The 12846-nt window shown below is 39.7% G+C and overlaps 1 protein-coding gene across 6 annotated transcripts; it reads left to right on the top strand.

Moving 5' to 3' along the window:
- Positions 1-4230: 4230 nt before the first annotated feature.
- Positions 4231-7079, top strand: ARL4A (ADP ribosylation factor like GTPase 4A). 6 transcript variants are annotated; one of them, XM_047097178.1, is made up of 2 exons: positions 4231-4589; positions 5763-7079. In XM_047097178.1, exon 2 carries the CDS (start codon positions 5852-5854, stop codon positions 6452-6454), a length of 603 nt encoding a protein of 200 aa, XP_046953134.1. In that variant the 5' UTR covers positions 4231-4589; positions 5763-5851; the 3' UTR covers positions 6455-7079. The 6 variants fall into 6 exon arrangements, with proteins under 6 accessions (XP_046953134.1, XP_046953133.1, XP_046953132.1 ...); XM_047097177.1 differs by having other exon boundaries at positions 5766-7079; XM_047097176.1 differs by having other exon boundaries at positions 4231-4580.
- The last annotated feature ends 5767 nt before the right edge of the window (positions 7080-12846 follow it).

Consider the following 12846-nt stretch of genomic DNA (forward strand, 5'->3'; position numbering starts at 1 on the left):
GGTTTTTTTCTGGAGTCTTTAGTGTTTTCTATATATAAGATCATATCTGCAAACCGTGACAATTTTATTTCTTCTTTTCTGATTTAGATGACTTTTATTTCTTTTTCTTGCTTAATTGCTATGTCTAGAACTTCCAGTACTATGTTGAATAGCAATGGTGAATGGGAGTGGGCACTTTTGTCTTGTTTCTGGTTTAAGAGGAAAAGCTTTGAACCTTTCACCATTGGGTATATCTGTGGGCTTGTCTTATATGACCTTTATTATGCTGACATACATTTCTTCATACTCAGTTTATTGAGAGTTTTTATCAAAAAGGATGTTAAATTTTTCAAATGCTTTTTCTGAATCTTTTGAGGTGATCATATGACTTGCATTCTTTTTTTTTTTTAATGTTCATTTTATTTTTGAGAGAAAGAGAGCACGAGCAGGGTATGGACAGAGAGAGAGGGAGACAGAGAATCCAAAGCAGGCTCCAGGCTCTGAACTGTCAGCACAAAGCCTGATGCGGGACTGAAACCCACAAGCCTTGAGATCATGACCTGAGCCCAAGTCAGACACTTAACTGACTGAGCCACCCAGGTGCCCCACCCTTTTTTTTTTTTTTTGCATTCTTAATTCTATTAATGTGGTATATCAAATTTATTGATTTGCATATTTTGAACCAAACTTGAGGTGTTAAAATGTTACTTGACATTTTTATTTTTTCTTAAAGTAGGTATTTATAGCTATAAACTTTCCTCTTAAAATTGCTTTTGCTGCATCTAAGAAGTTTTGTTCTGTTGTTTCTATTTTCATTTGTCTCATAATTTTTTAGATTTTTTTATTCTTCTTTGATCTGTTATTTGTTCCAGAGTATGCTATTTAATTTCCATGTATTTGTGCAGTTTCCAATATTTCTCCTGTTGGTGATTTATAATTTTATCCCATTGTGGTCAGAAAAGATACTTGAAGTATTTTGAATCTTCCTGAATTTATTGAGACTTGTTTTGTGATCTAACATATGATCTGTCTTGACTCATGTTCCATATGGGTTTGAGAAGAATGTGTATTCTACTGCTGTTGGATGAACTGTTCTGTATATGTCTGTTAGGTCTATTTGGTCTATGGTGTTGTTCAACTGCTGTTTCCTCATTGATTTTCTGCCTGGATGATTTAGCTATTGTTGAGAATGGAGGATTAAAGTCCCCCTAGCACATCTTTTTTTTTTTTTTCCTACGGGAAATTATAATCTCCTCTTTTTGGATGTGTTTGAGCATATCATAGACGTTATGCTTCCGTGCTCTGTGTACTGTTGCTTCTAGCTGCAATTCTTTTCCCCTACACTTTGTCTGGTGTTGAGTTCTTTTAATACTCAGCTTTAAAATTACATTTTTTCCTGACCTTGACTCTGTCAGATAAAGTTTGTACAAGTATATGACTTGATAATAAGTTCTATTTTACCACTCAGAAGTCCTATTGTATATCATAGCAATTATGTGCTGTGTGTCTATTGCCTCCACTGAACCAATTCCTTCCACCATAGCCCATGCCTTCTGTTTACCCAGACCTTCAAACTTGGGAGATTCGAGTAAATATGTACTACTTATAAGCCTATGTGAGGTATCCTAGAAAACCCAACCCTGTTATAGTTATAAGCCTAAGTGAGGTATCCTAGAAAACAGTGTGCAAAGGTCATGAAGGACATTAGCTACGGTGTGTGTTTGCTTAATTTAAGCACATCATAGAAAATCAGATTATGGAAGAGGAAAAATGCTACAGGCATCAGATTTGATCTGGGTCCTGGTATTCAAAAAGGAGAAAAAAGGTAAATTACTCAATTGTATTTCAAAGGAGAAAGCTTACGGATTTCTTAAGATCAGTATTTCTTCAAAATGTCTCACCATTTAACCTGAGATTCTTGTTGGATACAGATCACTAGCTCCTTCCCTAATGATTCTCATTTGGCAGGTCTGTGATGGAGACCAAGAATGCATATTTTTACAACCACTACCAGATGCTTCTCCTTATTAGTAAAGTTTGGAAAACCATAACTAAAGGCAGGGGTTGACAGAACCTCTTGTCTAAATAACTTTTTCATGGTGCCTCAGGCCCAAAGAAATATCCCAAATTTCCATTTAAGTAGATAGATCCAGTCAGCTTAATAGTTACAGTTGTTAATAGAGTCCAACAGATGGCACTGTGTTTCCCTCAAAAAGTTAAAATCTCCCATAGAATCCTCATGAGTTCCTGAGGCACCCCAGAGCACCTCAACACGCAGCCTATGAACTATAGCTTAAAAGGAACACTTTCCTGGAATAGCATCTAAATAAAATATCTGAACTTGCCTTCTACAGGAAGGTTGTGCGACAAAGTAAATGGTGTATTCCATTAATTCCATTGCTTTTTATATCATTTAATGCAGTTTTCGTATGGTTGTTATTACTTACAGAGGAGGAGTATCATTTTTCTCTAAAGAGCTGGGGAGAAAATATTTTAGGTTTTGCGGGCCACAAGTGGCCTCTATTGTATATTCTTATCTTTTCTGTTGCAGCCCTTTAAACATGTAAAAACCATTCTTATCTCCTGATATAGGCAAATTCACACAGGCTGTAGTTTGCCAACCCTGTTCTAGTTATAAGCCTATGTTATTAGCATTAAGTGTAATTCCATGAAGGTGATTCTGCCAGGGTAGAAACTCTCAGTATTTTCCCATCTCCTTCTTTTTCTCCAGGGAAAAGTGTACAGCTATTCACCCTTGCAACTAACAGGGAAAGGCCTACTTAATTGTAAAGCTATTGTAAACACAAGGCTGTTAGGGACTCTTGTTCTTAATTCTTGATTTCATGACAATTTTCAAGTTTTTCCAGTTTAATAAAGAATCTTTGTTAAATTTCTAAGAAAAGACTAGTTATTACACTAAGCCCTTTATCACTTACTTGCTGATTATTGTAAATGGCTAATGTTAACTAATGGCTGTAAATGGCTAATGATAACTAACAAGGCAAGCTTTAGCTTACACTAGATTCAGCAACTTGATGTAATATGCTATTTGAGATTTCTAGCTTTATTTTCAAAATTAGTGGTGTGGTCTTGAAAATATACACTGTACTTAGACCTAAGGTTTTATGTCTATTCTTTAAAATAATTTTTTAATGTTTATTTTTGAGAGAGAGAGAGAGAGAGAGAGAGTGAGATGCAGAGTGTAAGAAGGGCAGGGCAGGGAGAGGTGGAGACACAGAATTCAAAGTAGGCTTCAGGCTCTGAACTGTCAGCACAGAGCCCTACCTGGGGCTAGAACTCATGAACTGTGAGATCACAACTGGAACTGAAGTTGGAGGCTTAACAGACTGAGCCACCCAGCTGCCCCTTATGTCTGTTACTTTAAAAAAATCTAGTAATAAAGGTAATAAATATCACTAGCAATGATGATGTTGAGAAACCTAAATTTCTTGAGGAAACTTCAATCTGTATTTTCAAAGTGAAATTGTTTTTAATGTGCACCAAGTATATTCTTCCAAGTTCCAATCTCTTACAGTCCCAACCCAAAAGATGTTTGTTGATTGACACTTTCCCAGTACCACACCTTCAATGTTGTCTAAGCATCCTGAAATTATCAGTGATCACATTTTTAATTAAATTTTTTCATGTGGCAATTTGGTTACTCTTTTGTTCCCAATGAGACCAACATTCCAGGAGACAGAGACAAGGTCTGATTTCTTCACCATTCTATCCCTGAGGACATAGAATTGTCCTTACTGCCTGTTAAGTCAGGCTTGACTTATGAGTCAAGCACACAACTGCCATTTAGGGTCAGAATTATTCAACAGGAAGCATTAGGCATTTAATGACTAGTAAGTAGACTTTAAGTTCCACTAATTTTCCTTGGGTTAATAGAAATGCCTATTTAATGTTTCAGTTTATTTCCTCATTTGTGAAACCGGGATATTTCTACCTCACGGGGATGTTGCTAGGGTCGTGTGGGAGAGAGGGAATTTATTTGCTTTGCAAAAGGATGATGAGTTTCAGACACCATTCTGCCCCAGACTTTCAGGCCAGCTACTGAGGCACGCCCACGTCATCCCGTTATATAAGGGGCCCGCCCGTCCGGGATCTTCTGAAATCTCTGACGGTACGTCACCGGCCACCGCCCAGAGGACACCGTACGGTGCCCGGAGGATAGGCGGTGCAGGGTGGGACCCGCCGGGAACTGTCTCAAGCCACCCGCCGGCTAGAGAAAGCGTCGGAGACAGCAACTGCTCTGGAAGCTGAAGCCGGAAGCTCCGCCCGACCTCGCCTGTGGCGGGTCCGGGTTAGGCCAGTTCGAACGTGACCTTGTTTTGCCGTTGCTAGGAGACCGGGCTCCCGCACGCCCCCCAATGGCCAGCTCCCGGGTGCGCGCTGAAGGGGGGCGGGGCCGCGGCTGCTGAGCGGAGGGATCGGCCGGGCACCGTTAGGAGGCCTGGCGCACGGCGCCAGCCGGGCGCCCCTAGAAGCCGCGTATCACCCTCGGCCACCAACGGGGCCTCACTGGTGCCTTCCGACAGGTAGCAGCGCGCTCCCGAGCGGCTGTGAGCGACGCTGGGTCCAGACCAGGAAAGACGGTGAGTCAGGTGAGCCGCAGCGGGGCGGGCAGCTGGTGTGGCCACGCCCTGCCGAGGGAGAGGAGGCGGCCGGGTGCGGAGGGGCGAGGTATAGGGATCTTGCTGGCGGGACAGTGACCCTGCCCGTGCGGGAGCCGCACATCGAATCATTCACGCCTGGGGGTTGGCACGGCCTCGGCGAGCACCTTTCGCCAGCGGACGAAGGGTTAACGCGCCGGCGGTGATCGTGGGTCCCGGATGTGGGAGCCCCGGCCCGGCGTTCGCCGGCCGCGCTGCAGGTGCGCCAGAGCGGGCGGAACGAGGTGTCTGGCAGCGAGCTGACCGGCCGGTCGAGGCTCCTTGTCACCTGCAGGGGCCACTCGGCTTCCTCCGTGGGCGCCTTGTTTTCTAACTTAAGGGCAACAGGTGGTGCCTGTGGACCGAGGGAGAGCCCTGCTCGGCCGCACTGGGAGCGGCAGTTATTCTCACCAATTAGGGCACTGGGGCGTGTGTGTATTGGACGCGCTGACGCGGGTGACCAATGGGACTTGGGCTCGTGGGTGGGCAGTGAGGAGTGGGCGTGGTCAGAGTCCGAAGCTAAGGTTTCTAGTGCAGCAACTGCCAGAACTGCGTGGAGAGCTAAGCTGAGCGGTCGTGGGGTGCTTTTCTCTCCAACCCCGTGCGTGAAAAACGTCTAACAAATGTTTTCCTATTTGGATCCAGACTCCAGTTCCGGAGGTGAGACCACTGTGCTGTTTGCCGGGGGGGGGGGGGGGGGGGGGAGGGGGTTCGTGAAGGGGGGATAATAGTGACCCTGGGTATGCTGTTAAGCACGTGGAATTAGATCCCTAAAATAGGATACGTGTTACGAGTTTTCTGCCAAAAAAGGCACTTCTGTGGTTATTGTAAGTCGAACCAGATACTGGTGATTAGGTTATCTTCAGAATGAGGTCTTTGAGATTTGTAACCCAGGGACGTAGAGAAGTACGTGTTACTGCAATTTTCATGACTGTGAAAGAATTTGAATCACAAGGATTATTCTGTCTTTTGCCTTGGTTTGCGTGCGTTTCAGATCTCATTTGGCTTATTTACTCAAACAAGTTTTATTTTCAAGTTCCTCGTCTTAACATAAGAAGAAAGGGAGAGAGAAAAACAGTTGTAGTACGGTATTTCAAAGAATAACTTATTCATTTTTCCCCTCAGCAGTCTTGTAGCTGGATCCCCTAGGAAGAGAAATTCTGAAGCAGTAAGAAGAAAGCATTTCAATTTGGAACACTAATTTGCACCTGGAAATGGGGAATGGACTGTCAGACCAGACTTCTATCCTGTCCAGCCTGCCTTCATTTCAGTCCTTTCACATTGTTATTTTGGGTTTGGACTGTGCTGGAAAGACAACTGTATTATACAGGCTGCAGTTCAATGAGTTTGTAAATACTGTACCTACCAAAGGATTTAACACTGAAAAAATTAAGGTAACCTTGGGAAATTCTAAAACAGTCACTTTTCACTTCTGGGATGTAGGTGGCCAGGAGAAATTAAGGCCACTGTGGAAGTCATATACCAGATGCACAGATGGCATTGTGTTTGTTGTGGACTCTGTTGATGTTGAAAGAATGGAAGAAGCCAAAACTGAACTTCATAAAATAACCAGGATATCAGAAAATCAGGGAGTACCTGTACTTATAGTTGCTAACAAGCAAGACCTGAGGAACTCATTGTCTCTCTCAGAAATTGAGAAATTGTTAGCAATGGGTGAACTGAGCTCTTCCACTCCCTGGCATTTGCAGCCCACCTGTGCAATCATAGGAGATGGACTGAAGGAAGGACTTGAGAAACTACATGATATGATAATTAAAAGAAGAAAAATGTTGCGGCAACAGAAAAAGAAGAGATGAATGGTAATACCTTTTCTATCTGTGTGGAGTAGGTTTTCTCCAGTCTGATTTTGACAAATGGAAGAGTGTCTACAGCCTGGTTTGCCTGCCTGCCCTCCTGGATGCTGATAAAGCTTTGTTTTGTTGAACAATCAGATGCCCAACTCTTTTGCCTTGTGGAAGATGCGTAAATGCAGTGCTTCTTAAAATGGTCTCTTCTCCCTACCCCACAAATCTTTTGGTACTACCATTCTGGGAAGCCAAGCATGGATAGCAAATTGACCAGAAAACACTTGTGGAAATTTGACCTGAAGTTAGTGAAATAAAACTTTGAAGAGTATCTGCCTAGTGTTTTGTATTTGCATCTTTTGGGGGGAAGCCTTTACGAGGAAATTACAATAGAAGGCTCTGTATGTTAAGATGAAATGCTAATGAATGGAAATGTTAAGGTAGATTAATATATATACAGTTGTATTGATCACATTGGTCCAACCAGGAAGGGATAAGGAGGAAGTGTTTGTTTTTTTAAGTTTTGGCCAAATGCATTTTGACATTTTCTGGAATCAAATGATGTAATGCTCTATCTTAATTCTGGGCAATGTTTTAAATTGGTCTAACTTAAAATAATAAAAATAAGGTATTGGCATATTCAAGTGCATGAATTAGTTTTCCTGACAATGCATGTTTTGGTGTGTAGTTGTTTACTTTTTAGAAGTAGCTATGCATCTTTCTCCATGGTCAGGTTTAAAACACACTTTGGGGGATTTAGGGCTGTTGTAGAAATAGTTTATTGTCAGGAGCAGTTTCACTTAAACCTAAAATAAGTTACTTAATTTTTTTATATCGTAAATTAGGGCATGTAGACTAATCATAAATGCACACGCTTGGTATATGTATGGATTTATGAAGAAAGCAATTGACGAATTCTGTCAAGAGGATGTAATTACAGTACATGGTCTCTAAAGTATTCCAGTTGTAAAATATTTGTTTTCTTGACGCTGGCTGAACACAGATGGGTTTCATATATTTTTGTAGTCTTTTGAGAGGAGCAAAAGCTTTATAAACAACACCTGATGCACTGTGGAGTGAAAATGTAAGAGGTATCCTATAAGTGCTCTGAGCTTTAATTTTTTGTTTACAATCCAAGCAGCGTTATGTGGGCAGTCAAGTCCTGACTATAAGGTAGGAAGAAATGAAACAGTACTGCTGATAAAAATTCCGGTTCTAGAAAATGAAGGAGAAAGTAGCAAAGCTATGTTTTATGAAAATTTGCTGGTGCTGTTTACACTGGAATCCAAAAAACCCTCTAAATTAAAAGGAAAACCCTCTACCTGATTCTTACCTACAAGCAAGGACTTATTTCCAGTGATCGTATATTAGCAAATCTACATAATTTCTACGTGTAAAGCCAACAGCTGTTTGTTCTGAAGATAACCAAAAGGACTGCACTTTGCTAACAGGTTTTTATTTGGATTTGGTTTTCTGTTTTTGGGGTTGGTTTTGTTTTTAGTGGTACAGTTAGGTTTTCGGAACCTCGATCCTTGTTACACACAAAATAAAGTAGCTTCCTGTGGAGCTCTCGTTGTTAAATGTACCTGCACTAGTGACATTCACTTAGAATGTTTATATTTATAAAAACGTGGATAATAACTACGAATAAAGTACTGGAGGCACTAGGAGAACAGTGTTTGAGTTTTAATGTATTTCCATTTGCTGAAGCTTTTAATGAGGTGTGTAAAAACAACCCTGACAGCTGAGTTACAGAGTCCTAAAGTAGTTTTATTTCCCTGAAGTGTGGCAGAGGCACCGAAGACTGTTGTCTGGGAGAACCTTTTTTTTTTTCCTTTCTCTGAATGAAATCATGATATACTCTAAACATCACTAGATCCGTGATGGATTAGTAAAGCTTGCTGAAAAAAACAAAACAAAACAAAAACAGGGAATGGATTCAGATTTTTAGCCTTCTGGTACTTTGTATATACTTGCTGTATAAAATTGTACTGTTTTAACGATCACTTGAAAGTTTAAGCGTGCTGACCCTTATTTTGTAGCCTAAGAATTTGATAAGCAAATTCATGTTATCTAAGCATTTCATATTTAGTGCACAACTGAACAACAAAATAGCGACAACACTATACTAGCTTTTATTTATGAAATACATTTTCAACTCCAGAACTGGTTGTAATGTTTTCCATTTTGCTAAGCTGAAGTTCCCCAGCACCTTTTCTAGCTATTAATACCATAGGATGATGGGATGGTAGGAATCTTCCCACAATACACCCAAAGAGTTTAGACAATGCTCTTATATCCAGTTTTTTATTAAGGTACAACTTTTCTCAAGTGTATTTCTAAAATATTTTCTTATATTTAAGGTTACTTGGTTTAATACCAAACCTTAAGGACTGGATGATTCTAAATGCAAATTACTATCAAAGAAAGTTAAATATAAAAAAGTTTAGGGTAATTCCTAAATGGATTATAAGCATTTAGGGGGAAAAAAAAAGAGTTGTATAGTTTATGTAGCCACCATAGGTTTACTAAGAGTCATGGAAAAATGAATGAAGCCTTGGAAGTTGAAAAGTGAAGCTACTGGTAAAAATAAATGTATGTAGAGAAAATGACTAGCATGTAGAAGCTTGATGGTTTCTGAGCAGAGGGAAAGACATAGAATGTTTTTGTTTGTACAAGCCATTTGACACTTAAACGGTGTTTGATTAATTATTCATATTGACCTGGAGGGAGGTCTTAGGTAGAGTGTTTTCAGGGGTTCTATTTAATACAACAATTTCATCAGTAATATAAACACAATGGTTTCTTAAGTGATAGCAAAAGACAAAAAATGTTTTTGTTTTTTTTTTAACTTGGTGATGTAACACTCAGCATTTAGTTAATACAACTTGGAACTTTGAATATAGCATTGTCTGAAGTTGGAATTTTACATTTAAGGTTTCAATTTAGCAGAAGATTCTTAAATGGATAGTGGTAATGCTTGTGTAACATTGTGAATGTACTTAATGCCACTGAGTTACGCGTCCAAAAATTGTTAAAAATAGTAAATATTATATATATTTCACCATGATAAAAGATTTAGAATATTAAGTGTACACTTCGTTTCGAAGAATCAGCCAAAAGTAAAGTGAGGGCATCCTAATTTAGAGGCGAAATTTCATTACATATTTCGTGGAAGATGGGTATTTTTTTTTAATTTTTTTTTAATGTTTATTTATTTCTGAGACAGAGAGAGAGACAGAGCACGAGTGGGGGAGGGGCAGAGAGAGAGGGAGACACAGAATCAGAAGCAGGCTCCAGGCTCTGAGCCGTCAGCTCAGAGACTGATGCGGGGCTTGAACTCACAAACCATGAGATCATGACCTGAGCCGAAGTCGGTCACTCAACCGACCGAGCCACCCAGGCACCCCGAAGATGGGTATTTAAAGCTTAATATGAACGAATGTAGCATGCTAAAACTAATAATCATAAAATTAGTATTAAAATATGTGATAGAGATAATAGTCTGAACCACAGCTTAAGTATGTACACAAGATAGAACTGTGGGAATAACTACACGGGAGGCTAGTGGAGCTTCAGAGTCAGGTGAGGGTTCAAATCCCAGCTCTCCCACTATATACTTGTAACCTTTTGGCAAGTTCTTTGAAACTTCTCATGATGTGAGTACCCTCCTGGTAAAATAAAGACTGTCACAGAGAATTTTGAGAGAATTGAGTGAAATGTCAGCTATTTAGCTCTTTATTTCATAAGAACTCAATAAATGGTAGCTATTATTGTTAACCAATATGGATCACTAGGTGTTGAGAGGCAGTTGATAATGATTGTAGAAATTCAGATTTGATTCTTAGATACACGATTTACTAGTTTCATTTTCGACAATTTATTCGCCCTCAGCCTTAGTTTCTTCACTGGTAAAATGAGCATATACCTACTATTTGGGTTTAATTGACTAAAAGGATTAAATAAACAACGAATGAATACCTGACACATGGTAAACATTGAATGGATACCTGTTAATAGCCAGGATATTTTCTGACAAATGTACTTAAAACCTATTCTGGAGAGGAATGTGACACAGAAAGCTCCTAATTTGTTTTTCTTAGCACTCCTGCAGTATGGCACAGAATGGGAGGTTAGTGGAGCCTGGGTAAGACTAAACATAGTGAATTCTCTTGAAATCTACATCATTTCCTTAAATTTCTAAAGCACCAGTCAACTTAGCAAATATCATCTCACCTTCCCCAGTAAGAAACAAAATTAAAATCATGGTTATTTTTTGGGATAGACATAAATCAAAATAGAACACTGCAGAAATTAAAAATCTGGAACTGTGTACATTGTGGTTCAAAATATCTCAAGATCGTTATTAATTTGTAAATTTTATCTAGTGATGAGTAGGGATTTGTATGCTGAAACTTGTATGGAAACTTAATATTTGTGGGCATGTCTGGTGGATGATGACGGACAGATGTGCGTGCTGTGTTATTTTCTAATTTCAGTTTGGGGTCATGTTTTTATGTGTTCTGCTTATGTTTTGTTGAAGTTGAGATTACCCATATTAGGCGTTGGGTTATAAAGAAATTGAGTAGAAAATCCTGGGTTATTAGCCAAAATAAACCTATACTTTTTTTGGCCCTCTCTTCTGTGAGTCTGTAATAAGGAAGAAATTAAAGCAGTGCCAAAATAGAAGTATTATCTGGACCATTGTACCCACCCCTTTCCTTCCTGTTTGAAGACTAACTCAGGTAATGCATCTTTGTGTGTGTGTGTGTGTGTGTGTGTGTGTGTGTGTGTGTGTGTGCTGTATTTATGTCTTCTAAATGAGTGAAACTGTTATGGGTTCTCAAAGTATGGTTCCTGGAACAGAAGTATTAGCATTACCAAGAAACTTGTTAGAAATGCAAATTCTTAGGCTCTATTCCAGTAAAAGTTTGGGTTTGGGCCCAGCAGTCTGTGCTCTCCTAAGCCCAGCAGGTGATTCTGAGCTTCACTAAAGTTAACCATTGAGTTAACAAAAAGTTGAATTAAGATAAATTCCAATACCATAAGATTTAGGCCTTTTTTAACCATGCTTTTTCAGAAGCATGATGCTTGACTTAAAGTAGTCATCCAATAAAACCTAGTTGAATAAACTTTAATCATGCCAGCAGAAACATATCTTTTATTTTATACATATACATAAGGGAAAGGAGCTTTGTGAACTGTGTGCTAAGATGTATAGCATCCTCAAAATGAGTGGTTGTGGCGCCTGGGTGGCTCAGCGGGTTGAGTGTCTGACTTTGGCTCAGGTCATGATCTCACAGTTCCTGAGTTAAAGCCCGGCCTTGGGCTCTGTGCTGACAGCTCAGAGCCTGGAGCCTGCTTCAGATTCTGTGTCTCCTTCTCTCTGCCCCTACCCCTATTCCATTGTGTCTCTTTCTCTCAAAAATAAATAAACATTAAAAAGAAATTTAGGGGTCCCTGTGTGGTTCAGTCGGTTAAGCGTCAGACTTCCGCTCAGGTCAAGATCTTCCTGCTCCTGGGTTCAGCCTTGATCCTGCGTCAGACTCTGTCTCCTCTGCCCCTCCCCTGCTTTGTGCTCTCTCTCTCTCTCTCAAATATAAATAAACATTAATTAATAATAATAATGGGTGGTTGAAAAGAGACTGTGAGGTTGATTCATTTCAATGATGCTCTAGTTTTGTTTTATTTTTTTTAATTTTTTTTAGTGTTTATTTATTTATTTTAATGTTTTTATTTATTTTTGAAGGAGAGAGAGAGACAGCATGAGCGGGGGAGGAACAGAGAGAGAGGGAGACACAGAATCCGAAGCAGGCTCCAGGCTCTGAGCTGTCACCACAGAGCCCGATCTGGGGCTTGAACCCACGAACTGTGAGATCATGACCTGACCCGAAGTCGGACGCTTAACCTACTGAGCCACCCAGGTGCCCCAGTGATGCTCTAGTTTTAAAGAAAAATCTTAACCTTTTATTATGACAAATATCAAACTTACATAAAAGTAGAATAGCATAATGAACACCCAAGTATCTCTCATCTAGTTTCAGTAATTATCAATTTTTGGCCAATCTCGTTTACTCTGTATTCCATCCACCTCCTTCTCTGTGACCTTCTCCTCTCTCCCCTGTACTATTTTGAAGTCCTAAAAATAACATTTTATTTATAAATAGTTTATGTCTCTAAAAGATAAGCACTGTTGTTTTTTTTTTTTTAATTTCAAGTTTTTATTTAAGTTCTTGTTAACATATAATGCAGTACTGGTTCAGGAGTAGAATTTAGTGATTCATCACTCACATATAACACCCAGGATAGGCACTCTTCTTAAAAACAATCTCAATATCATCACATGTAAAAAAAATACTTTTTCAAAATAATCAAATATCTGTTCAATGTTTAGATTTCCCCAA

This window comes from Lynx rufus, unplaced genomic scaffold, assembly GCF_022079265.1.
Source record: "Lynx rufus isolate CCGP_SWC_20201006 ecotype Redwood Valley unplaced genomic scaffold, mLynRuf1.p SCAF_4, whole genome shotgun sequence".
Classification (NCBI taxonomy): Eukaryota; Metazoa; Chordata; class Mammalia; order Carnivora; family Felidae; genus Lynx; species Lynx rufus.